This window comes from Muscardinus avellanarius (genome assembly GCF_963383645.1).
Source record: "Muscardinus avellanarius genome assembly, chromosome: 12".
NCBI lineage: Eukaryota > Metazoa > Chordata > Mammalia > Rodentia > Gliridae > Muscardinus > Muscardinus avellanarius.
In genome coordinates this window covers 4197106-4222404 of record NC_137798.1, presented here as the reverse complement: position 1 = coordinate 4222404, position 25299 = coordinate 4197106, and the positions used below count along the sequence as shown (strand labels likewise).

The window sequence follows — 25299 nt, the reverse complement described above, 5'->3', positions numbered from 1 at the left end:
CATCTGGGCTGCCCAGGATTTAGTTATACTCATTGTCTCCTGCTGAAGCGCCTTTCCCTACAATCCTCTTCACCTAAACGGAGTCAGGTTAGTACCAGAACGTTCTTTCCTGGCTAATTCCTATCTTTGAGACAACATACTGAAAAAACTACCATGTCCTTTGCTATTCCCTCTGCCTTTTCTTTTTCTTTTCTTTGTGTGTGTGTGTGTGGGGGGGTACTGGGGACTGAACCCAGGAAATGTTCTACTTCTGAGGTACATCTCTAGCCCTTTTTTTACTTTTTTGAGTGGGACTGGGGATTGAACCCAGGAGTGTTCTGCTTCCAAGATATACTCCCAGTCCTATCTATTTATCTATTTATTTATTTATTTGCAAGTCTGAAGATGGAACCCAGGGGCATTCGACCACTGAGCTATACCCTCTGCCCTATTTTTATTCTTTGTTTTGAAACAGGGTCTCACTAAGTTGCTGAGGGCCTCATTAAGTAGCTGAGGCTGTCCACGAACCGCGATCCTCCTGTCTCAGCTTCCTGAATACTGGGATTACAAGCATGCACCACCACGCCTGGCTCATGCCCTGCTTTTTATTTTTAATTTTGAAATTAGGGCTTGTTAAGCTACTGTCGCTGACTTCAAAGCCGCAATCCACCTATCTCAGCCTCTGAAGTTCTGAGATTACAGGTATGTACCCCCAGGCCTGGCTCCCTCTGCTTTAAAGGCCCTTTCAGCACATATTTATATCCTGCTCATCCTCAAGGATCTAGCCAAAATGCTACTAGCATCCTGAAGATGTCCCTACTGCCTCTGATGTAAAACCACAGGCGAAGGAGAACTTTATCTGGGGGGCTATACCTCCAGCTCTATTTTTTCATTTTTTCTTTCTTTACTTTTTTTTTTTTGTGGGTCTGGGGATGGAACCCAGAGGCATTTGACCTCCGAGCTACATCCCCTGCCCTGTTTTTTATTCTTTATTTTGAAACAGGGTCTCACTAAGTTGCAGAGGGCCTCGCTAAGTAGCTGAGGCTATCTGCGAACCACGATCCTCTAGTCTCGGCCTACCAAATGCTGGGATTACAAGTGTGCGCCACCTTGCCCGGCTTTATTCTTTATTTTGAAACAGGGTCTCACTAAGTTGTGAAGGGCCTCACTAAGTAGCTGAGGCTGTCTGAGAACCGCGATCCTCCTGTCTCAGCCTCCCAAGTACTGGGCTTACCAGCCCAGCTCTGGCATCTAGCATTTTCCAGCTTGTAATCATATGTTAATGTCTTATGTTCCCTACCAGATGGGATCCTTGCCAGTAGGGCCTCTGGCTTAAATGTCTCTGTATCGTCCATCCTTCCTACCCGGGGAATGCTTAAAATGCATTTCCTGAATAGACAAAGTGATATTTTGCTTTTCAAATATGAAAGCTCTATGAATAGAGGCTGAAGCAGGATTCTAAATAGCTCTTCAGGCTGAATGGTGTACTGAAATGAACAGGATCACATTTAACAGAGATCAATAACGTCCTGTAATGAAAGCCTTGTTATGAAAGGCCAGCGAGACATGGTGATAACCGTGGAAAGGCCAACGGATTTTAGTTGGCAAGTTCAGTACGAGAGCCACAGGTTACCAAGGGCTGTCCACTCAGAGGCTGTCAGGGGAGTACGGCGTCTGGTTCAGTACGAGAGCACAGAGCCACAGGTTACCAAGGGCTGTCCACTCAGAGGCTGTCAGGGGAGTACGGCGTCTGGTTCGTGGGAGGTCACAGACCCTTCCCATTTAGTCAGAACACGCTTAGAGCATTGGTAGTATTCCAGTGTTACATTCAAAGACAGAAATCGACAAAGTGAGCCTAGCTGGGCGTGGTGGTGCACGCTTGTAATCCTTGCGCTTGGGAGGCTGAGACAGGAGGATCACGCAGGTTCAAAGCCAGCCTCAGCTACTTAGTGAGGCTCTTAGCAACTTAGTGAGACCCTGTTTCCAAATAAAATAGAAAATAGGTCTGGGAGTGTAGCCCGGAGGTAGAAAGCCTCTGGGTTTCATCCCCAGCACCACAAAACAAAAACAACAAATCCCCCCCCCCAAAAAAAAAAAATTGAGCCTAGAGGAGGTTAACTCGGAGGTTCAAGGACCTGGAAACTATGCCATGAGGACTGCTTTAAGTAACTGGATGTCTAAGCTGGAAAAGAGAACACTGCAAGTGCCGTGGCAGCTGTCCTCTGAATTTATCTTAGAGAAATAACCACGCCAGAGGGCGGCCAGGACCAGCTGGTGTGAATCTGGGGAAGCATATTCCGATTCGAGTTTGTAAAATTCGTCAATAATGACAGCAGTGCGCTGTGACTCTGATCTACCCAGCAGGCAAGAGCAAGCACCGCTCTGGGAGAAGCTTGATTAGTGAGACTTAGGTTACTTGAGATCTTGTATTTATTTATTTATTTATTTTCATTTTTTGGTGGTACTGGGGATTGAACCCAGGGGCATTCTATCCCCAAGCTATTTTATTTTTGAAACAGGGTCCACTAAGTTGCTGAGAGGCTCACTACTTGCTGAGGCTGTCTTCAAACCTGTGACCCTCCTGTCTCAGCCTCCCAAGTACTGGATTACAGGCGTGAGCCACTATACCCGGCTTATGATTTTACGATTTAACAGACCAATACTAGGGACTTCCAAATCTGTTCAGGAAGGATTAACTGCTATGGGATTTGCCCATCTGCCTTAAACAACCGGAAAACCAAACAGGATATATAAACAATAGTTTTCACACACGACAACAGGCAGCGGAGGACTATCATCTCTGATAGAAGGTAAAGAAAGAGCTTCGTGTGCGCCAGTACAATGGGCTGAAGAAGTTTCCAGACTGCAGTGCAGGGAAGGGAACCTAAAAAGGAGAAGGAGCATCTTGAGGGGAGCTGAGGAGTCCTGCTGAGCTGAGGAGAGAGAATGTAGGCTAAGATGGCCAGAGACTGTGGGGCAGAGACAGAGGAGCCGGGCACAGTGGCGCACACTTGCAATCCCAGTACATGGGAGGCCGAGCCAGGAAGGAGCGCAGGTTCAAAGCCAGCCTCAGCAAGTAGTGAGACTCTAGCACCCCACAAGAGAACATTCATAATATCCAGCACCTAATAAAAAATTATCAGCCGGGTGTGGTGGCGCACGCTTGTAATCCCAGTGCTTGGGAGGCTGAGACAGGAGGATCGCGGTTTACAGATAGCCTCAGCTACTTAGGCCCTTTGCAACTCAGTGAGACTGTTTCAAAATAAAGAATGAAAAACAGGGCTGGGGGTGTAGAATGCCCTTGAGTTCCATCCCCAGAACTTTTCTGAAAAAAAAAAAAAAAAAAGAAAAAAAATTTAAAAAAGGTTAAAGTTGAACTCTATAGCACCTCCAAGCTACACCCCCAGCCTGAGTTTTTTTTCTTAATTTTGAAACAGGGTATCACTAAGTTGCAGAGGGCCTCACTAAGTAGTTGAGGCTGGCCGTGAACCCGGATCCTCCCATCTCAGCCTCCCAAGTACTGGGATTACAAGCATGTACCACCATGCCTGACTTGAAAATACTTTTAAAAGGTTGTCTGCAAACTGCAATCCTCCTGTCTCAGCCTCCCAAATGCTAGAATTACAAGCATGCGCCACCACGCCCAGCTGGTTCTTTCAATTTTTGTTTCATATAGGGCTGGGAGTATAGCTTATAGACAGAAAGCCCCTCAGTTCAATCCCCAGTAAACCCCCCCACCCCTCAATGTATGGGATACAATAATTTTTTCCCTATATGTGCTGTGTGTATGTATGAACCTCATTATGATATATCATTATAATACACCAATAAAAGTATATAAAAATCCCAAATAATATAAAAATGATTTCCAGCTGGGTGTGGTGGCTCACACTTATAATCCCAGTACTTGGGAGACTGAGACAAGGAAGGATCGCAGGTTCGAGGCCAGCCTCAGTACTTAATGAAGCCCTCTGCAACTTAGTGAGACCGTTTCAAAATAAAGAATAAAAAATAGGGCTGATTAGCCGGGCGTGGTGGCGCGCGCTTGTAATCCCCGCGCTTGGGAGGCTGAGACAGGAGGAGCGCACGGGTTCGAAGCCAGCCTCAGCTACTTAGTGAGGCTCTTGGCAACTCAGTGAGACCCTGTTTCCAAATAAAATAGAAAATAGGTCTGGGAGAATAGCCCGGACGTAGAAAGCCCCTGGATTCCACCCCCAGTACCACAAAAAATAAGTAAGTAAATAAATAAATAAATAAATAGGGCTGAGGGTGTGGCTCGGAGGTAGAACTGCTCTAAATTTAATCCCCTGTACCAAAAAAGGAAGGAAGGAGGAGGCAGTCTGAACAGCTCTATTGGAGGGTGCAGGTCTAACACTAACTCATACAGATTCTTACAGAAAGCAGGAGAGAACCCTGCCGAACTATTTTATGGGGCCAACATTACCCTGTATCCAAATCAGACAATATTAGAAGAAAAAATAATGAACAAAGTTAGTATTTTTCCTTTAAAAATGATTTTGAAATAAAGGCTCTATCGCATTACATTTGCTCTTTCTAGTTAAATAAAACAAAGTTAAATGGTTGGGGAGCAGCCAGCATATGTCATTTGGCAGGGGTCGGCTCTACGTATTAAACCGCACTGGACACGTGACTATGTGGGTAGTTTCTCCATCTATTTCCTTAGATGGAGAAAGAAAACAAGGGAGAAAAGTAGAAAACCAGCGCTCCAAGCCCTGTGCTTAGGCTGACTCTCCCCGCCTCATTCTCCCTGCAGGAAGAAGCCAGGATCCAGAGGAGCAGGCGCGGTCTCCTCCGCCACGGCCCCGCGAGCGGAGCCCACAAGGAGCAGAGTCTGGGAAACTTCCTTCAGCCTTTACCTTGACGTGGTTTCCTTCTTTATCCGAGACAAGGGCCACGTAGGTGATTTCGTGATGTCTGCAGTACTCTTGCAATTCCTCTTGAGACTGAAACAAACAAACACAGAGCACCTGGAGCCGCTTCGCAGCGATTAAGGAGAATGAAAATACTGTTCTCCATTGTATCTCCATTGTGAATTGCTAAATACGCTGACTTTGGGGGCATAAATATTAAGCACGAGCACAGAATTCAAAGGAGGAACAAGACCTCTTTTGCCCTCATTTTTATGATTATTCTAATGGGCCCTGAAAAATCATATTAGGAGGGTTTCATAGCTTCAAGTCTGTGTGTGTGTGTGTGTGTAAAGCTGGGACTCAAACCTTCAAACCTACGGGGCCTTGAACATACTAGGTAAGTGCTTAACCACTGAGCTATATCCCTAGCCCTAAGATGTTGAGGATGGTCTGTCATAAGCTGCATTTAACTCACAGGTGCTTTCTTCTTACCTGAGACCAGTCATACATGATTTCGGCTGTGATTCCTGCGGTCCAGAGTTTCTGGGTTAAGTTGATGGCCCTGGGCATGGACATCTGGCCAACACTTACAACCAGGAGGTCACAAGAGCTTACTGTAACCTGGAGCAGAGACAAGGTAGTTAGCTGGGCTAATGGTACATGCTTATAATCCCAGTACTTGGGAGGCTGAGACAGAAGGATCACAGGTTCAAGACCAGCCGCCACAACTTAGCGTGACTCTCAGCAACCTAGTGAGATCCTGTTTCAAAACAAAAAATTTAAAGGGTTTGTGGTAGGCTGGGCGTGGTGGCACACACTTGTAATCCCCGCGCTTGGGAAGAGGAGACAGGATTGCGCAGGTTTGAAGCCAGCCGTGCTGGCTTAAGAAACCCTGTTTCCAAATTAAAAAAAAAAAAAAAAATATATATATATATATGTCTGGGAATGTAGCCCAGAAGTAGAAGGGTTTCCAAGAATTACAGTACCACCAAAAAGAAAACGGGGGTGGGAGGGGGGGCTTGTGGTATAGCTTGGAGGTAGATGCCTCTAGGTTCAATCCCCAATACCACAAGGAGAGGGGGAAAAAAGGAAAGATGAAGGGAGAGGGGGAGGGGAGGGAGAAAGGGAGTGGTTCCACGGAGGGCTCCATGCAGGCCTGGGAGGGGCCAGCACTAGAGGGACTGGTGGCGCTAATGGGTAGGTGGGCAGACATTCCTGGAATCTTGTAGAGCAAACACAGTGTGTAGAAGGCTTTGCTTCAAGTTGACATGGCAAAACAAAACAAACAAAAAACCAAAGCCTGAGAGGCTGAGACCCGAGGGGAGGATCGTGGTTTGCGGACAGCCTCAGCTACTTAAGTGAGGTCCTCCACAACTCAGACTCTGTTTCAAAAGAAAGAATAAAAAATAGGGCTGCATTGTAACTCAGAGGTCGAATGACCCTGGGTCCAATTGCCAGTACCACACACACACACACACACACACACACACACACACACCCAAAAAAAGAATAAAATTATTTCTACTATTCTGGGCCATTAGGAAAATTATTCCCCCCTTTGGGAAAATTAATCTCACCTGAAACATAAGTAAAAAAGAATCATTCCTAGATTTGTAGACTACAGAAAGATTTCTGAAGAAGAGGTTTGATTAGAGTCTGCAAACTCAGCAAGACCCTGTTTTTTTGTTTGTTGTTTTTGTGGTACTGGGGGTGGAACCCAGGGACATTCTACCTCCAAGCTACACCCCAGGCCCTATTTTTTATTTTTATTTTGGAACAGCGTCTCACCGAGTTGCAAAGGGCCTTACTAAGTAGCTAAGACAATCCTCCTGTCTCGGCCTCCCAGATGCTGGGATTACAAGTGTGCGCCATCACCCTGGCTTAAGACCCTGTTTTAAAATGAAAAATAAGGTTGAGAGTCTAGCTCAGAGGTAGAATGCCCCTGATTCAATCCCTAGTACCAAAAAAATAAATAAAGTAAAAAATGCTGATTACAACTAGAACCCGTCACATTTCCAGGGTGCGTCGGGGATGAGGCGTGGGGCCGAGAGGACCAGGACAGTGGAGCCGCCAAGGCCGCCTGCAGGAGCAGGAGCAGGACCAGGACAGTGGAGCCGCCAAGGCCGCCTGCAGGAGCAGGAGCGGGAGCGGGAGCAGGAGCAGGAGCAGGAGCAGGAGCCAGGCACCGACTCAAGGGCCGACACCGACTCCTGGGCTTGTTCATCACCTGAAGGACCTTTTCCCAAGCACTCAGGCTACGCTGTCACACCTCTGAATCCTATTTGCGGTCTCTGTCCCCATTTCCCACCATCTTTAAAGTGGTGGTTTTTTCTATGTTAATAAAGTAATGGACACCCTGTTGATCCCTGGAAAGACCCAGGCAGGATGAGAGTGTGAGGGCCTTCACTCCCCCAAGCTCTGGGGAGGGGGGAAGATCTGAAGGTGAGGCTGACCCCCAGGGGCCAGGGATGTAATCAATAATGCTCACACACTGAAGCCTCCAGAGACCCAGCAGGACAGGGTTCAGGAGTTTCCAAACAGCCAAGCCTGGCGAGACTCCGGAGAGGGCCACGTCCAGAGAAGACCTGGACCCCACAAGCCTCAGCTTGTGCCTGTGTCCTGTGTAACGTCCTTGATAATAAACCAATAAACGTAAGTAAGTGTTTACCTGTGCGTTGTGAACTGCTCTGACAAATCAATCAGACCCAAGGGGAGGGGACCTCGGCTTATAACTCAGTGAGAAGGCGAAACGTGAGGTTTGCGGCTGGACTGGAAGTGGGGTGGCAGTTCTGGGACCTAGACCTCAGCCTGGGGGGCTGCTGCTATCTCAGGTAGTGGGGGAAGTGGTCAAAACAACTGAGTCGGAGGACACCGGCAGCGCTGCTTCCCGGCTGCATGAGCGAAGAGGAGAAACCAAGGTCGCTTTTTCCACTCAGCTACAAAAGGTAAACAATACTTTTAGGAACGAAAGACGTCTCAACAGATGCTGGCAAGCAAAGCAGGGACTCACAGGTTCTTCCATGTTCAGGACAGCAGCAAATATCTTGTCTATTGCTATGCTGACCCCGATGGCGGTGGGAACTGGCCCCAGAGCCTGTGGGCCTCTGAACTGCGGAATCTGTGGAGAGACAGGCAGGTTAAACAGCGGCGGGACCGTTAGCGCGGTGACAGCAATGAGTGAGAGCCAGCTCTGTCGGCAGCTTATCATCAAAGGGTTCAACAAGGTAGGTGTGTGTGTGTGTGTTGGGGATAGAACCCAGGGGCATTCTACCTCTGAGCTACACCTCCAGCCCTACTTTTTATTCTTTATTTTAAAACATGGTCTCACTAAGTTGCAGAGGACCTCAAATCAAAGTAGCTGAGGCTGAGGCCAGGCGTGGTGGCGCATGCTACAATCCCTGTGCTTGGGAGGCGGAGACATGAGGATTACACAGGTTTGAGCCAGCCTTGAGAGACCCTGTTTCCAAAGAAAATATAAAATAGGTCAAGGAGAGTAGCCCAGAGGTAGAAAGGTTCCATCTCCAGTACCACCAAAAAAATAAAAAGTAGCTGAGGCTGGCTGCGAACCTTCAATCCTCCTGTCTCTGCCTCCCAATACTGGATTACAAGCCTGCACCATCACAACCCGCCTGTCTTTTTACTTGCTCAATGTTACTAGATAATTTCAAGTTACATATGTAGGTTCTGGACCACGATAGAGTAGGTAAATTTCTCCCTATTCTTCCTAAGCAGAAAGCCCAGAAGTTAAGAGACAAACAGGGGAGTGCATGTGGAGAGAAGGTGGCTGGCGGTGGACCTCCGGATGCCAGGACTCACAAGTGGCGAGACCCTGGGTTTGGTCTCTGCCGCCTCCATCCTGAGGTGGGTGCTGGAGAAACTGGCAGCCCAGAAATGCCAAGAAGAAAAGGCACAAAAAGCCCCAAGAAACCTTGTTCTCTCTGGGCAAAAGACCAAGAAAGAGGCAACCCAGCAAGGCAGGAAACCTTCACAATAGCCTCCCTGCTCCAGCCAAACATCATGGAAAGAGCCCAGGCCAGGCCCACGAGCAGGGCTGAGCGGGCGCACGACAGTCACCCTCACCCAGGCATCAGGAGCCCACTCCATGAGGCTCTGGCAAGTGATCTCAGAGAAGAGCAGGCGGAGAGCTAGGCCTTTCCCACCTGCCCGGGGGTAATACCTCCAGCAGTGCCAGTGGGGGCCACGGTTCCCAGGATGCAGGACTTCCAGCCTCCCCCAAGCAGCAATGCAGCATCCCTCGCTGCTGGGCTGGTACCAGAGGTAACGGAGGGGAAGCTGGAATTCTCACGGCTGTCCCGCTGAGCAAGGCCTCCTGCCAACCCCTCCACCCCGCAGTATCAGTGGAGGCTTGTGGGAAGTGGGAACAGGGCACCCATCTACCCTGGGGGTGCCAAGAGAGGCTGAGCGAGCAGCCTGGATCTCTACCCCACCCCCACGCCCCCAACAGCACAAGACGACACCCCTGTCTACTCCGTGTGGCATCAGAAGAGACCTGCTAAGACAGAAGACCTAGGTAAGCGCCACGGTCTCGTAACGCGAGACTTAGATGTCCAGGGGAATAGAAATCGCTTGGCAGCGATCCCAAACTGATCCAGTCAACACAGACCAACGCCAGATCACACAAGTGTCAAAATGATCTGACAAGGACTTAAAGCAATCACTCTAAAAAACACCGCAGACGCTTTATGAACAGGCTTGAAATAAATACAAAATGGAACAGGTCTCAGCAAAGGGGTAGAAGATAAAAAATTCACTGACTGGGCTCAGCCGCGGAGGGGGACGAGAGAGGAAAGCATCAGTGGAACTGAGGGAAGGCACCAGAAACAGTTCAGTTTGAAAAGAGAAAAGAGGCTACGAAGCACAATGTGCCAGGAAGGAAGCGGATGCCTGAAAACTTCCCAGGGCTGACAAAAAGGATAAACCTATGGATCTAAAAAAGCAACAAAGAAGCCGGGCGTGGTGGCGCAGGCTTGTAATCTCGGCATCAGGAGGCTGAGACGAGAGGATCCCGGTTCGCAGCCAGCCTCAGCTACTTAGTGAGGCGCTTTGCAACTCAGTGAGACCGTTTCAAAATAAAGGATAAAATAGGAGCCAGGCATGGTGGTGCACTCTTGTAATCCCAGCATTCGGGAGGCTGAGAATGGAGGATTGTGTTTCACAGGCAGCCTCAGCTACTTAGCGTGGCCCTTCGCAATTCAGGAAGATCCTCTTTCGAAAATAAAAGACTAAAAACAAGGGCTGGGAGTGTAGCTTGGAGATACAATGCCCCTGGGTTCCATTCCCAGTACCACAAAATAAAAAAATAAAAAATAAAAAAAAAAAACACCTTGAAAGCATGAGAGAAAACACCTTTCCTATGTGGGAAAACAAACTCAAACAACAGATTTCTCATCAGAACCCAGGAACTTGAGGCAAATACACTGGACTCATTCCTCCTCTTTAGTTTTCTAAATTGTGTCTGACACTGTTTAACATTACATGGGTCTCAGTGTATGCTGAGAAGATGTTTAAGACTATCAGAGGGGTACAGGTCGAGGGATGTGAAGGGAGGTGAGTTTCTGCCCTTGTCTGCACTGGTAAATGCTGGTGCCAGTAGATCTTTGTGATGATGGAACTTCCTTGTGGGGGCTACAAGAGTCTGCCTGTGTGAGGACATGCACAACCCTATACCCACACATGCCCCAATGCCAGCTTCCTGCTTCTGAAATTTTACAACAGTCACACAAGGTGTAACCACTGGAAGAAACCAGGTTAAGACTTCTTCCTACTATCTTTGCAACTTTCAGTACACCTTTATTATTATTATTTAAAGATTAAAAGATTAGCCAGGTGTGGTGGCACATGCCTGTAATCGGAATACTTGGGAGGCTGAGACAGGAGGATCACAGGTTTGTGGCCAGCCTCAAACTCAAATTGAGATCCTCCAAATTTGGTGAGACCTTGCTTCAAAATAAGAAATAAAATAGGGCCGAGAGTGTACCTCAGAGGTAAAATGTCCCTGGGTTCAAACCCTATAACACACACACACACACACACACACACACACACACACACACACACACAAATATGGCTCACATTATATTTATGTTCTCAGTTATACAGATGTATTCAACTTTATTGCTATTTTAACTTTTTGTGTAGGTTTGAAAAACTTCAAATAAGTTGAGAAAGAAATAAAACTGAGCCAGAGCTAATGAATGCGTAGAGGGCAAGGTCTCACCAGCAGGTCGTATCTGCCACCGGCCGCGAGGATTTCAGGCGCGGCCCTCTGCCTCCGCCTGATGAACGCCACAAACTGGAAGGTGATTCCGTTGTGCTGCTGCACCTTGTACACCAAGCCCAAGTTGATCAAGACCTGCAGGGAGATGGCACGCATGGGTGTCAGGCCCGAGGTTTACAATATGGAGTACCATGCTGAAAACACTGTTTCCCGTCAACAGCAGAACAGTCCACTTAGTATAAAACAAAACATTCGGCAAGATCTGGCTTGATCTGTTTAACTGCAGCCTGCCACGCAAGAGAGTCTATAAGATCTTCAAGAATAACCACCTCTACCAGCCAGGCGTGGTGGCGCACGCTTGTAATCCTCAGGGGTTAACACGGTAACAAGGCTGCAAGAGGGCTGGGGATATGGTTTAGGGGGAAAGCACTTCCTAGCATGCATGAGGCCCAGCACCAGAAAAAAAAAAAAAACAATCACTGCATGATAGGAATTGTGATGCTTGCAAAGAAATCCTGGCTTAAGCCAAAATTATTACTAGGTATCAAATCCTCCAAAACACAGAAGATAAATTTTTCTGGAAAAACAAAACACTTAAAGAAATAAGGAAACTTAAGGAAATAAAACCCATTTCCCCCTGAGCTGTTATTAATGCTACAAATCCCCGCTGTAGTACCGAAAGGTTGCCAAACCTGTAACTTTACTCCAAATTTCTTCAACAGTCCAACGACCTCCTCTAGATCTTTTAAGCCATACTTCACCAACTGGGCAACACCTGTTTTCTGTTTTATTAATGCATTTATTGTCGGCGTTAGGTCTTGCAATTCCCCCTTCTGCTCAATAAACTTGTAGAGCCGACAGAGCTGGAAAGTAAAGAGGTGCGGTTAGCTGCCAGCCCGGGCGGGGCCCCTTGTTCTGGTGCTTCCTACACACGGGGCCCGGCGGAGTGTGCATTTGAGGAAGGGGTAATGTAAGCCTTTGCTACAATCCTAAGGATCACTTTCCCCACACCTCTGAAGCACCTTGCGCATGGGCTTTCGACACACACGGCTCACGTTACTTGCGGACACTGAGGGGTGCCTAGCTGGCACTAGCTGAGCCCCTGCCATTTTCCTTCAGGCTACCACGGTTACGCTTCACCTTTCTCTCATGAATTCGCCTTGCTACAGGCACAGATGGGGAGACAGGAAAGCAGGCTACTTGTCCTAATATTCACAGAATTAGCCAGATCCCCCTCCCTTTGCTTGAACAGTTGGTGTTTGGAACCCTGGGAGGTGGTCTCCTTCAGGCCGCCTGGCGACCCTTCATTTCCTTAGCTCAGACCACGACTCCAGAGCTGGACCCTGCCAGCTAGCTGTCCTCAATCTCACCGTCTGCCCTAAGAGAAGGCAGTGCTAAAGATGTGCAGCCATGGGCCGACCACAGCAGCAGCAGGAAGAAACTATGGACATCAGTCGGAGAGAAACTCTCAGGAAACTGGCAATTATAAAGAAACTAAGTTACAGCTATTTTTATTTATTTTTTGAGGTATTCAGGATTGAACCCATGGGCACTCGACCTCTGAGTTACACGCCCAGCACTACTTTTATTCTTTATTTTGAAACTGGGTCTCAGTAAGTTGCAGAGGGCCTCACTAAGTGGCCAAGGCTGGCTGTGAACCTGTGATCCTCCTGTCTCAGCTTCCCAAGTACTGGGATTACAAGCGTGCGCCACCACACCTGGGTATCTTCTCAATAAATTTTAACATTAACTAATGCCCCATTAACGAAACTACCAGAAGCACTAGAGCAGCCAATATCCCCGTATTCTGGTCTATACCCATCAAGTGACTAGGTGACCTTCAGTGAATTACAACATCTGTTCTGGCTTCACATGTCTCAGATGTAAAGTAAGACTGGAACAGACACTCAGAACTTTCTGCAATATTTCTACTCCCTTTTCTATTATCCTTACAGTTCCATTTTAAAACAATGAAAGTACCCAATGCCTTTATTAATACTATTTTTCCATTTTAAAACTAATTAAAAGCCTGGCGTGGTGGTGCATGCTTGTTATCCCAGTACTTGGGAGGCTGAGAAAGGAGGATCACAGCCAGCTCACAGCTGCTTGGCGAGGCCCTCTGCGACTTAGTGAGACCGTTTCAAAATAAAGAATAAAAAGTTGGGCTGGGGGTATAGCTCAGAGGTAGAATGCCCCGAGTTCAACCTCTACTACCACACACACCAAAAAAAGTTCTTACAAATCACACACAATTGTACATGATAGCTGCATCCAGCTAAAATGTCAGCTTCTTTATGTTTCTTTTTTGAACCCACGGGCATTCTACCTTTGAGTTATACCCTCAGGCCTTTTTATTTTTTATTTGGAAACAGGATCTCACTAAGGTGCTGAGAGTCTCAGTAAAATGCTAAGATTGGCCTCGAGCCTGTGATCCTCCTATTTCAGCCTCCCGAGTACTGGTATTACAGCGGTGCAAAATCACGCCCAGCTTTTTTCTTTTTACTAAATCTGCACCCACTGGTCATTTGTTGATGCTAAGCACTAGAAGTTGTATGTTTGACAAGTTTTTTGGGTTTGTTCTTTGGGGGGTTTTTTGGTTTGTTTGGGGGGATTTTGGGGTTTTTTGAGTTTTTTTTTTTTTTGGTGGTTTTCTTTGGGGGGGGATTGGTGGTAATATGGATTGAATCCTGGGGCATTCCGCCTCCAAGCCACACCCCCAGCCCTATTTTTAATTCTTTATTTTGAAACAGGGTCTCACTATGTCCAGAGGGCCTCACTAGGTAGCCGAGGCTAGCTGAGTACTGGAGAGCATCTTGAGCAGGTTCTTATCTGTCTCTGCACACAGGGCTGCGCTTCTCCCATGTTTAGAGCACGGGTAGATATTGCTTTCATACTTGAACCGTGAGCTGTTGGGCTGCTTTGCGTACCACTAATATCATCTCCTATATTAAATATTAAAGGTGTAACCCGGCCCAGTTTTCAGAACTCCTAGTGCTATGTGTTTGGCTTATCTTCCCTTACCTGTACGTGGGCTTATGTGTCCCAGTGAAAGTTGTTTTTAAGAGCTGAGGCCAGTATTACATGCTGTGCATATCCCCTGTGGCTTTTTAAAGGCCAGTACGAATTAAGAAGTTGGCTTCAGTCTGGGGAACCCTCCACCTCCTGCTCAGATGCCCCGGCACCATGCCTGCCGCACAGCAGGTGTCTGAGAGCCCGCACGGCTGCGCCTGGCCCGAGTATGATCATGTTTAATCTATCCCACATGCGAATTTGCTGATCACCATAGGATCATGTAATTGAGTGTCAGACCAGGGGCTAGAAAGCTTTGGGGAAAGTTTTTTTAAAATTCCTCTTATATAAATATTCAGGAAAACGTACAAAAGCCTGCTGTCTTCAGTCAAGCAGCTGCTTGGTTAGGTGTGGGTTACAGTGCCAAAGATCTGGGGTTAATTTGAGGAATATGTTCGATCTGTTTACCCTGTAAGATTTTCTTCACTACTGATGGAATCTAATATATAATTTTAGGAGCAGGACATTTTCCAGGAAGGCAGGAGCTGTAATTCAACTCAGAGGAGTCAGAAGACTGGGGTGGGGTGAGAGGCCCCAGGTGGATTTGCAGAGTCCTCTGCCACCTCCTGGTCCCATTTTGGAAGAGGACGGACGTGCACTTCATCTGCTTGGAGGTGGACTCTGTCCAGCACAGGCGTTACGGAGGGCATGAAAGAAAGGCGCTGGTGATCAAGAGAGAGCAGGACGACCACAGCACATCAGAAGCCCATGGAGGGCACCTCCCTGATCAAGCATGAGATCCTCCTGCCTAGTCCCAGAGGTTGCCATGGCGCCGAAAGCTCAAGGGGAGCGCTGCATCTCAGAGGCAGCAGGAAGTCCCACTACCTCACGGCGACAAGAATTCAGGGACATTTTCTGGCATCATAAAATTACAGAGAGAGCAGTAATAACTCCATCAGAAGGTACTTACACTATTAGAAGACAAAGATAGATTGTAAAATTTAGCTTCCACTTCTCTCCTTGTCAGCTTCTCTGTCTAATGCAGAAGAGAAAAGGAACAGTGAGTCACCAAATTTGACCCTTGAGCAAGATAGGGTTTCCAGGCTAATTCTGACAATAATATCCTTCATTCTGGGCAAACTATTCCTAAATGTAAGGATGCATTAGATTCTGGGAACAAAGAACTCCCTTCCCCAATTTGCACAAAACTGTACTAATGCTCTTTTAAAATTATTTTAAAAGAGGGGAGCCGTGTTTGCTGGGCGGGGCGGGGACACGGCTCTGGACAGGCTCACCCAGGGCGTTTCTGTTGGGAGGGGTCATTTTGATCCCGGTTCCCGTAATTAAAGCTGGACCTGAGCATTTCATCCCACACTGGCTGTGGCTGTGGGCTCTGAGCAAGAGCGAGCGCAGCCCTTCTGCCTTGTTCCTGCGACTTCTGCCATGAGACTGGGCCTGTCACTGCCAAACAGGGCAGCACTTGTGGGGAACTAAGAAACAAACAGCAAAGTCTGGACCTTGATGTGCACCTGCCAGGTGTAAGAGAAGCTAGGTAAGCCCTTTGGTGAATATAAAAACCAGTCAGCCATTACGGACTTAAGTATAGACTGTTCAGTACTTAGTTTCTGACTCTTCTGGGTGCCTCTTATTTATTATGAAAACAAAATTTAGCGCAAAAAGAAATTAGAAAGATAAGCATTTACCTTCCTCCCAGCACCATCAATTAACACTAGCTTATTTTTTTTCAGTGTTTTCTCCCCAGGCTCTGAATGTGCATCCAGAGTATAAAGGAAGGAATACTATGATGTGGCTAAAAAAAATTGAGGAGTGACAGGTGCCATAGCCCCAGCCCCACTGGAAAGAGGTGCTGAGGCCCGACGAGAGGTCGAGGCCACTCACTGCCAATCTGTAAATGACTTTCCTGGTAAGTATAGACAGGTCGGAAGCACTGAGGGCGGGCACGGACCTTTTATTCCCAGCACCAACACTCCCTCTCTTGGCCTCCATAAAGCAGGGATAATAACAGCACCACTGTGAGGATGAAGCTAGGTGCACAACTTGGAACAATTCTGGTATACAGATAGGTGCGCGACAAGGGCCACAGCGAGACTTAGAGTGACGCGTTGACACACGCACACTTGGCTTGGTGTGTCTGCCTCTGGATCCTCCTGCCCCCAGCTCCTTCCCAGGACATGTCAGCAAGACCGGTGGTGGTAGCTTCATATGTGAGCAGAACATTATTCGATCTGTTTCTGCCCTGAAGCCGCCTCTTCCCTTCCCCAGCCTTCACTGTTCTGGTCTCTGTCTTTTGATGAGTCCTGTTTCTTTCCTGTTTTTCTCTCTAGCTTCCACGTGCTAGAAGGCATGTAACCCTCGACTTTCACAGACTGGCTGATCCTACTTAGGACGATCTTCTCAAGTTCTATCCATTTCAAAAGTAAATATTGGCAATTAGTGATTTGATCACTAATAATAATAAAGTACTTGATCACCAGTACGTTACTGAAAAACTTTTCTATCTTACCAACTAAAGATAAGTTCATCTTTCTAAACTAGAAGTTACCCTTTAAACAAACACCCTTCAGGGTGCTAGCAGCACAGGGCTTAGTAATCAGTAGAAGCTCAGCCTGAGCCTTGTTAACTGCTGCTATAATTAAAGCTAACTGGTTCTCTCACCTTGGCGCAATAAAGAAAGGAGAAAAAAGTCCCAATTTAGTTTTATGGTTGGATCAGTAAGAAAACAGTCATCAAAGATTATCATCTTTCAACACCAAGTCAAAGTAATTAAATGCTTACCACAGCATCGTACAGGATAACATAGACTTGGCTGAGTTTATCTTCTGGGATCCCGCAGTGCAAGAGTATTGCTTTCAATAGCATCGTATGGTTCAAGTAAATACTGTAATTTTTTTCCTTGGGTACAGAGGAAAACTATTATTATTTTCATTATAAAAGTAATATAGGTCCATGACCAAATCAATACTACAGAAGGACTGAATGCTAGCATCTTGCCTCCCACTTTATTTTCTCATGTACATTCTTTATACATTGTAGTTGAAGAATATAATTGAACACTTTTATTATATGTATCAAAAATATTCCAGCTGGCCTTTAGTTTTGTTAAAAAGCCTGAACTCACACATTCTGTAGAGAAAAGAGAGAGCTGGCTCATTAGTAACTGACTTACAGGCGCAGGCTGCTAGAGTAGTTATTGTTACTTTTGTCCCCGCATCAATGACTGAGCGTTCAAAGCCGGGCTGGGGCGGAGCTGGGGCAACAGGGTGCAGGGCAAAGTGAACGCATGAACTCTGCCCAGAAGCAGCAGTGGCCTGCTTGGTGGGAACAATATCAAAGGAGTCTGTGGATGCCTGTGTCAAGAGCAGTGAGCGATGAGGAGAGGCGGCCAGGCCACCAGCAAGTCAGGAGCCCGGCTTCCCAGAGCAAGAGCCCACAGCACAGCTGGGACGAGAACTTTCTGGACCAACAGTGGCAGGAACACCGGGCCATGTGTGTGGATAAGGAGAGCTGGCAGCAGTCCCCACTGGCAAAATGGTGTGTGAGCATGGCAAAAAGGAAGCTGGGAGCCAGGCGTAGTGGCGCACGCTTGTAATCCCAGCATTTGGGAGGCTGAGACTAGAGGATCGTGGTTGGCGGACAGCCTCAACTACTTAGCGAGGCCCTCTGCAACTCAGTGAGACCCTGTTTCAAAAAAAAGAATTAAAAAAAAATAGGGCTGGGGATGTAGCTCGGAGGTAGAATGCCCCTGGGTTTCATCTCAAAAAAAATTTTTTTTTAATGGGGAAAGGAGCCAGGTGCGGTGACGCATGCCTGTAATCTCGGTACTTGGGAGGCTGAGACAAGAGGATGGCAGGTTCTCAGCCAGCCTCAGCTACTGAGTGAGGCCCTCCACAACCTAGCAAGAGTGTTTCGAAATAAAGAAGGAAAAGTAGGGCTGGGGGTGTGGCTCGGAGGCAGAATGCTCTTGGGTTTGATCCCTGATACTGAAGAGGAAGAGTGGCACCTGGAGTGCCGGAAACTCTTGGATGATCTCGCAGATGGTGTAGATGGTTTCGGCGGTGGGCAGAGAGCTGCTGCTGGTGGACGTGATGATATCAAAGGCACATTCCAGAAGTTCTTTAGGATGGAACCGATCTAACTTGCGAGGTCTGAAGACTCGTTCTATGCAGTATCTGGAAAGAAATCCGTATTTTTAAGGTTAAGGTCACTGGAAATAGATCTGAAGGATTGTTGAGCCAGATAAAAGAAATGAAGATGAGCAATGTTAATCAGTGATATGACCTCAAGGGGGCTTAAAGACAGGTTTGCCTCGGAATAATCTTGCTTATGATCTAAGTTCCAGTTCCCAGTGTTGCACCATTAAACTATGGGACTTAATTTTTTGACATCTGAAATTACTCACAAAACCAATTTTCCCGTAAGTGATTGCTTTCTACATGGAGACACCCACACCAGAGGACTGGCTAGTAATTGCTCACTTGGAGCTAGACTAAAAGCCCATAACGAGCTTTGATTTCATCTGAAGAAAAGAGCCGTGCGGTAGGGAGCCTCGTTGACAACGCCACCGTGCCAGTTTCTGAAGAGCCCGGGGTTTGACCCCTGCGGTATCTGAATGCACAGAGAACCTTTCCTGGTGGGACGCGCCCGGGCTGCTCAGAGCTTGGCATCCCCACCAAGCGTGCCTGTTCCTCTGCGAGCGCTTTTGTTCAGTTACCTGTGTAGGCAGTTTTCACACAGAGACAGTGGCCGTTTGTTCCTGCATTTCATTTTAAAAGTGGCCATCTGTGATTAAGAATAGCCAGGTGGTTTTTCAAAGCAAACATTTGTGAAAATCATTAGTTACACTGCTTAGGGATGTGAAAAAGGCCCCCGAGGAGGCTGATAGCCTGGTCACTCCAGAGAGCGCTGGGCCGGCTTTCTGACTGTTTTCCCAGCTCAATACTTCAAACCCAGAACTCCTTCCTAGTAAAGATCACAAAAGATAAAATATTCTTCCTTGGTTTCTTTCTCACAGCTACCAAACTACTGTTTAATTTTTAAATATTTATTTATTTATTTATTTGCGGGTCTGGGAATGGAACCCAGGGGCATTTGACCTCTGAGCTACACCCCCTGCCCTATTTTTTATTCTTTATTTTGAAACTGGGTCTCACTGAGTTGCAGAGGGCCTAAGTAGCTGAGGCTGTCCATGAACTGTGATCCTCCGGTCTCAGCCTCCCGAGTGCTGGGATTACAAGCGTGTGCCACCACACCCGGCTTCTACCAAACTATTAATCTAACTTGTTTTTTTTTTTTTTTTTTTTGGTGGTACTAGGGGTGGAACTTAGAGGCTTTCTACCTCCGGGCTATACTCCCAGACCTATTTTATATTTTATTTGGAAACAGGGTCTCACTAAGTTGCTGAGAGCCTCAGTCACTCAGTAGCTGAGGCTGGCTTCGAACCAAGCTCAGGGATTACAAGCGTGCACCACCACGCCCGGCTTCTACCAAACTATTAATGTAACTTGTTGATATACTTGTTTCTTACCGTCTTAAGTTCAGTATGTTATTTCTTGCCACATATCTAGCAAAAGGAACCTGAAAAATAAACAAAATTTCAAGGATGTTAAGATGCGCCAAGTACTACATTATTTTAGCTTTCAGAGTTGTCTAAGTATAACTTATATAAATATAACTTATAATGAAAATATAGCTTTATTGAAATAGAACTTTTACAAATATAACTCATGCCGGGTGTGGTGGCGCACGCTTGTCATCCCAGCATTCGAGAGGCTGAGACCAGAGGATCATGGTTCTCGGACAGCTTAGCTCCTTAGTGAGGCCCTCTGCAACTCAGTGAGACCCTGATTCAAAATAAAGAATAAAAAAATAGGGCAGGGGGTGTAGCTCAGAGGTCAAATGCCCCTGCGTTCCATCCCCAGGCCCACAAAACAAAACAAAACAAAACAAAACAATAAATATAACCCACATACTGTAAAATTTAGCCACTGTTTTTTCTTCTTTTTGCGTTATTGGGGAGTAAACCTGGGGTATTCTATCTCTGAACTATACTCCCTGACTGTTTTGTGGGGAAAAAAATCCTATTTTGAATCAGGGTCTCATTACGTTGCTCAGGCTGGTTGAGAACCTGTGATCTTCCTGACTTAGCCTTCTAATTGGTGGGATTATGAGTGTGTGCCACCACACCTGGCAAGGCAGAAGATTTTAGTTTATCCTTTGATAAACTTACTTTGACACCTTACTTTTTGGTGTGCAGGGTTAATACATGTGTAAAAGCACGTGCACCTTATGTACACACGTAGTTAATACACCATGGACATTCTTACAGATTAAATGTAGATGTGGCTATTTTAATATATATTCATTTTCATGTTATACATATATACATATTTGATATATAGAAAGTATAAATCTAGCAGAGCGTGGTGGCGCACGCTTGTAATCCCCGCACTTGGGAGGCTGAGACAGGAGGATCGCGCAGGTTCGAAGCCAGCCTCAGCTACTTAGTGAGGCTCTCAGCAACTTTGTGAGACCCTGTTTCCAAATAAAATATAAAATAGGTCTGGGGGTATAGCCCGGAGGTAGAAAGCCTCTGGGTTCCACCTCCAGTACCACCAAAAAAAAAAAAAAAAAAGTATAAATCTAAACTTTTTATAACTCAGTAATTTCATAATATTGATGACAAACTATTCAACTATTTTACTACTGATAAACATGTATACAGGTTTCAGCTTTTGATCATCACAATAATATGGTAATGGGAATCCTTTTAACATTCATACATTAAAGTGTTTTTATTTTTTAATAAATTCTTCAAAGTGGAATTGCTAGTTCAAGTATAGTGTTGCATCACATTATTTAAAATTTCATTATAAGCTTTCAGAATACTTAGTAAAAGAATCTACTTTCCTATACTCTGGCCATCTCTGGACATTAATCTAAACATTTTTGCCAGTCTGATGGGTGAAGCTGAGATAGCTCTGCATTTACTTATTAGTGAGATTGAAGGTTGTTTCAGAAGTATATCAGCCAGATGCATTTTCTTTTTTTCCCCTGGTATTGGGGATGGAACCCAGGGGCATTCTACCTCTGCGCAACACCCCCAGCCCTATTTTTATTTTTTATTCTTTATTTTGAAACAGGACCTCACTGAGTTGCAGAAGGCCTCACTAAGTAGTAGCTGAGGCTGTCCACGAATCATGATCCTCCTGTCTCAGCCTCCGGAATGCAGGGATTACAAGCGTGTGCCATCATGCTTGGCTTCAGATGCATTTTCTTAATCAGAAATAACATGTTATAGCCGGGCGTGGTGGCGCGCGCTTATAATCCCCGCGCTTGGGATGCAGAGACAGGAGGATCCTGCAGGTTCGAAGGCAGCCACGCTGGCTTAAGAGACCCTGTTTCCACATTAAAAAAAAAAAAGTATAAAATAGGTCTGGGAGTGTAGCCCGGAGATGGAAGGGCTTCCAGGAACCCCAGTACCACCACCACCACCAAAAAAAAAAAAAAAAAAAAAAAGAAATTACATGTTATATCCTTTGGCTGTGTCTCTCTTTGGGTTTGTTTGTTAGTTTGTTTTTTGATGTGAAGGCTGAACCCAGGGTCTTGCTCATGCTAAGCACCCACTCTACCACTTACGTGGCCATTCGTAAGTGCCTTCTGTATGTGAGGGGTGAAGCCCTTGCTGTCACACGCATGGCCTGTTTCCTTCCAGTCTATCAGGCAGTGCCTCTGATAGGCTTGCTAGCGGCCGATACTATGCGAGTGGGTGGCCAGAGAGAGTTCTGCTGTCAAAGGGAGCCCTGGGGTCAGAAGAGAGCAAGCATGGCCAAAACTAAGCACACCCCGTCCGCAGAAACACTTGCTGTTACGAGAATGTAATTGCTTTAGAGGTTGGGATTTACTGATGATCTCGCCAGGAAGTAGAAAACACCCGGCATTCACTGGTCTGAGTTGACCAGGTCAACTGCTGTGGCCACTCAGCGAGCACAGCACCCACAACTCGGGAGTCTGGTTCCTAGAGACATAAACACGTGTGCTGCCAGGAAATGGATGGCATTCGAGGCCAAACATTTACTGGATGCCAATGCTCTTGCCTTGATAACTCCCTTAAGAATATATTTCCTAAAAGTGACATTTAAAATATAAGCCCAGGGAAACAATGTCCAGGGACAGTGGAGAGAGACTGCTCCGCGCAGAGCGCCCAGCCTCACCCGCAGGTCGAAGGGCAGCGTCACCAGCATCCCGCTGTGGTCCATGAACAAGGCGGCCTCGTTGTGCTCGTACAGCTGCCTGTTGCGAGGAAGCAGTAGTGGGGTGCACAGCTGGACCGCTCCTACGGCAAGTCAGAAAACAAACACTAGTTGGGTTCTCCTCTCTAGGAGGCGATCTGAAACAAACACAAATCTGACGGTGAAGCAACTTGCTCGGAACCACTGAAATCACGCCTAGTTTTTCTACAGTTTTCTAAATTTACAAATAGAGAGCTCACCTAGGGTTAAGTTTGCCAATTTAGTCATATTTCTTTTATTTATTCATTTGTTTTGTGTGTGTGGTACTGGGGGTGGAACCCAGGGGCTTTCTACCTCCGGGCTACACTCCCAGACCTATTTCATACTTTATTTGGAAACAGGGTCTCACTAAGTAGCTGAGGCTGGCTTCAGACCTGCGCGATCCTCCTGTCTCAGCCTCCCCAGCGCGGGGATCACAAGCGTGCCCACCACGCCCGGCCCTTAGTCATATTCTGACTCCCTAAATCAACTCTATTCTAGTGGCAAAGTGAGAATACTCAAATCAGTTTCAAAACAGGCCTAAATTTCACATGATGTCAATTGCTTGTAGCTGAATTTTAAATATATGGTTGCACCCAAATCCACTAATAGTAGTTACTAAGGATTAAAAAAAACCTTATAAGAAGAAAGGTGTTTTTAAAAACAGGACGTACCATGTCTCTTAAACACGCGGACGACTGTTTCACACACATGTTGCTGTACCTTTGCTGTACGGACTGAGAAGTTGCCCTAAAATAGGACCAATTAAAATGTCACTATCAAAATCTAATTAAAGAGACCCCTAAAATATTACAGTGATCCTTGTGATTGGCATTTGGTACTGTGTTGCTTATTCCCACCACAATCAGGAAAGACCTGTCTGCATGTCAGTCATTCTTTGAACATAGGTAGGGAAGAGACTTTATTATTATTATTTGTTGTTGTTATTATTTTTAAATTTTTTTTTGGTGGTACTGGGAGTGAAACCCAGGGGCCTTTCACCTCTTGATATTCCCAGCCCTGTTTTTTATTTGGAAACAGAGTCTCACTAAGTTGCTGAGGCTGACTTTATATCTGTAATCCTCTTGTCTCAGCCTCCCAAGTATTGGGATTACAGGTGCGCGCCACCATGCCTGGCTCATATATATATATATATATTTGGTGGTACTGGGGAGGGAACCCAGGGACCTTCTACCTCTGGGCTATACTCCCAGACCTATTTTATATTTTATTTGGAAACAGGGTCTCTTAAGCCAGCTGAAAATGGCTTCGAACCTGTGTGACCCTCCTGTCTCAAGCCTCCCAAGCGCAGGGATTACAAGCGTGTGCCACCATGCCCGGCTTTTTATCTTTTTAATCTTATTTTTGTGTGACACTGGGAATTGAACCCAAGAACATTCTACCTTTGAGCTACACTCCTAGCACTTTTTCTGTTTTGAAACAGAGTCTTACTAGGTTGCTGAGACCCTCCCTGTGTTGCTGAGGCTGCCTTGAACCTGTGATCTTCTGTCTCAGCCTCCTAAGTACTAGGATTACAGGCACATGTCACCAAGCCAGGTTTACATCCTACTTTAGAATGCAAGAATTATCCTCTCCAGCAATGGGAAGTCCACCGAGGTTCAAAGCCTGCGCTTTTCACTGCACTGATATGTGCCTTCCAGAGTTAATCCTATACACATGCTCTCCCAGGATTCCTCAGGATACCATGGAGCAATCAAACCCTGAGGATAGCAGACCTCTCCCCAATGCTAAGGTGAGTTATTACAGGCCTGCTGAAAGCTACAAAGCATTTTGTCAAGGGGTTTCCTTTTCATTTGCTTATTATAAAGTAGTATCAGCTTACTATAAAAATCAGAAACAAGCTGGGTGGTGGCGCACGCTTGTCATCCCAGCATTTGGGAGGCTGAGACAGGAGGATGCGGTTCACGGACAGCTTCAGCTACTTAGTAAGGCCTTTGCAACCCAGTGAGACCCTGTTTCCAAATAAAGAATAAACAATAGGGCTGGGCAGGTGTAGCTCTGAGGTAGAATGCCAAATATCAGTACTTGTGAGGCTTAGACTGGAGGATCACAGGCTTACAGCCAGCCTCAGTGAGACCCTGTTTCAAAAATGACAAATAAAATAGGGCTTAGCCGGGTGTGGTGGCTCACGCTTGTAATCCCCACACGTGGGAGGCAGAGACAGGAGGATCGAGCTGGTTCAAAGCTAGCCTTGCTGGCTTAAGAGACCCTGTTTCCAAATAAAAAAAAAGTATAAAGTAGGTCTGGGATTGTAGCCCAGAGGTAGAAGGGCTTCCAGGAACCCCAGTATCACCATTAAAAAAAAAAAAAAAAATCACTGAAAATCCTGTCAATATTCTTAAATTGCCTGCCAGCAAAAACTGTAATCATCTCCAAATTTTACCATGACTTCTACTACTCTTTTAAAATTATATAAAAATGTTAGGTATATGGAAATAAAGAGACTAAAACCAATATAGGTTATTTACCCAGCTAATTCGATCAATTATTAATATTTTGCTATATTGCACCACAATCTTTTTTATGGTATGAGGATTAAACCCAGGGGCATTTTACTTCTGAGTAATACCCCAGCCTAATTTATTTATTTATTTAAAAACAAGGCCATGCTAAGTTGCTGAAGCTGGCTTAGAACCTATGATCCTCCTGTCTCAGCCTCCCAAGTACTGGGATTACAAGCATGTACCACCACGCCCAGACATTAATTAATTAATTAATTAATTAATTTTGTGGTAGCGGGGATGGAACTCAGGGGCATTCTACTTTCAAGCTAAACCCCAAGCCCTATTTTTTTTTTCTTCCGGGTCTGGGGATGGAACCCAGGGGCACTTGATCTCCAAGCTATACTCCTTGTCCTATTTTTTATTCTTTATTTTGAAACAGGGTCATACTA

General features: G+C 46.2%; 1 protein-coding gene across 2 annotated transcripts in view; it reads right to left on the bottom strand.

The window, feature by feature from the left end:
• The window catches only part of EIF2AK4 (eukaryotic translation initiation factor 2 alpha kinase 4), a gene marked incomplete at both ends in the record, with an annotated part of 100404 nt that overhangs the window by 9833 nt on the left and 65272 nt on the right, over positions 1-25299 (bottom strand). For both annotated transcript variants that reach the window (XM_080707961.1, XM_080707962.1), the window contains 11 exons: positions 4857-4943; positions 5343-5471; positions 7861-7968; positions 11089-11223; positions 11781-11951; positions 15068-15133; positions 16894-17010; positions 18119-18287; positions 19643-19692; positions 22329-22450; positions 23060-23135. In XM_080707961.1, coding sequence (XP_080564087.1) covers positions 4857-4943; positions 5343-5471; positions 7861-7968; positions 11089-11223; positions 11781-11951; positions 15068-15133; positions 16894-17010; positions 18119-18287; positions 19643-19692; positions 22329-22450; positions 23060-23135 — 1230 coding nt within the window. The remainder of the gene's footprint in view (positions 1-4856; positions 4944-5342; positions 5472-7860; positions 7969-11088; positions 11224-11780; positions 11952-15067; positions 15134-16893; positions 17011-18118; positions 18288-19642; positions 19693-22328; positions 22451-23059; positions 23136-25299) is intronic.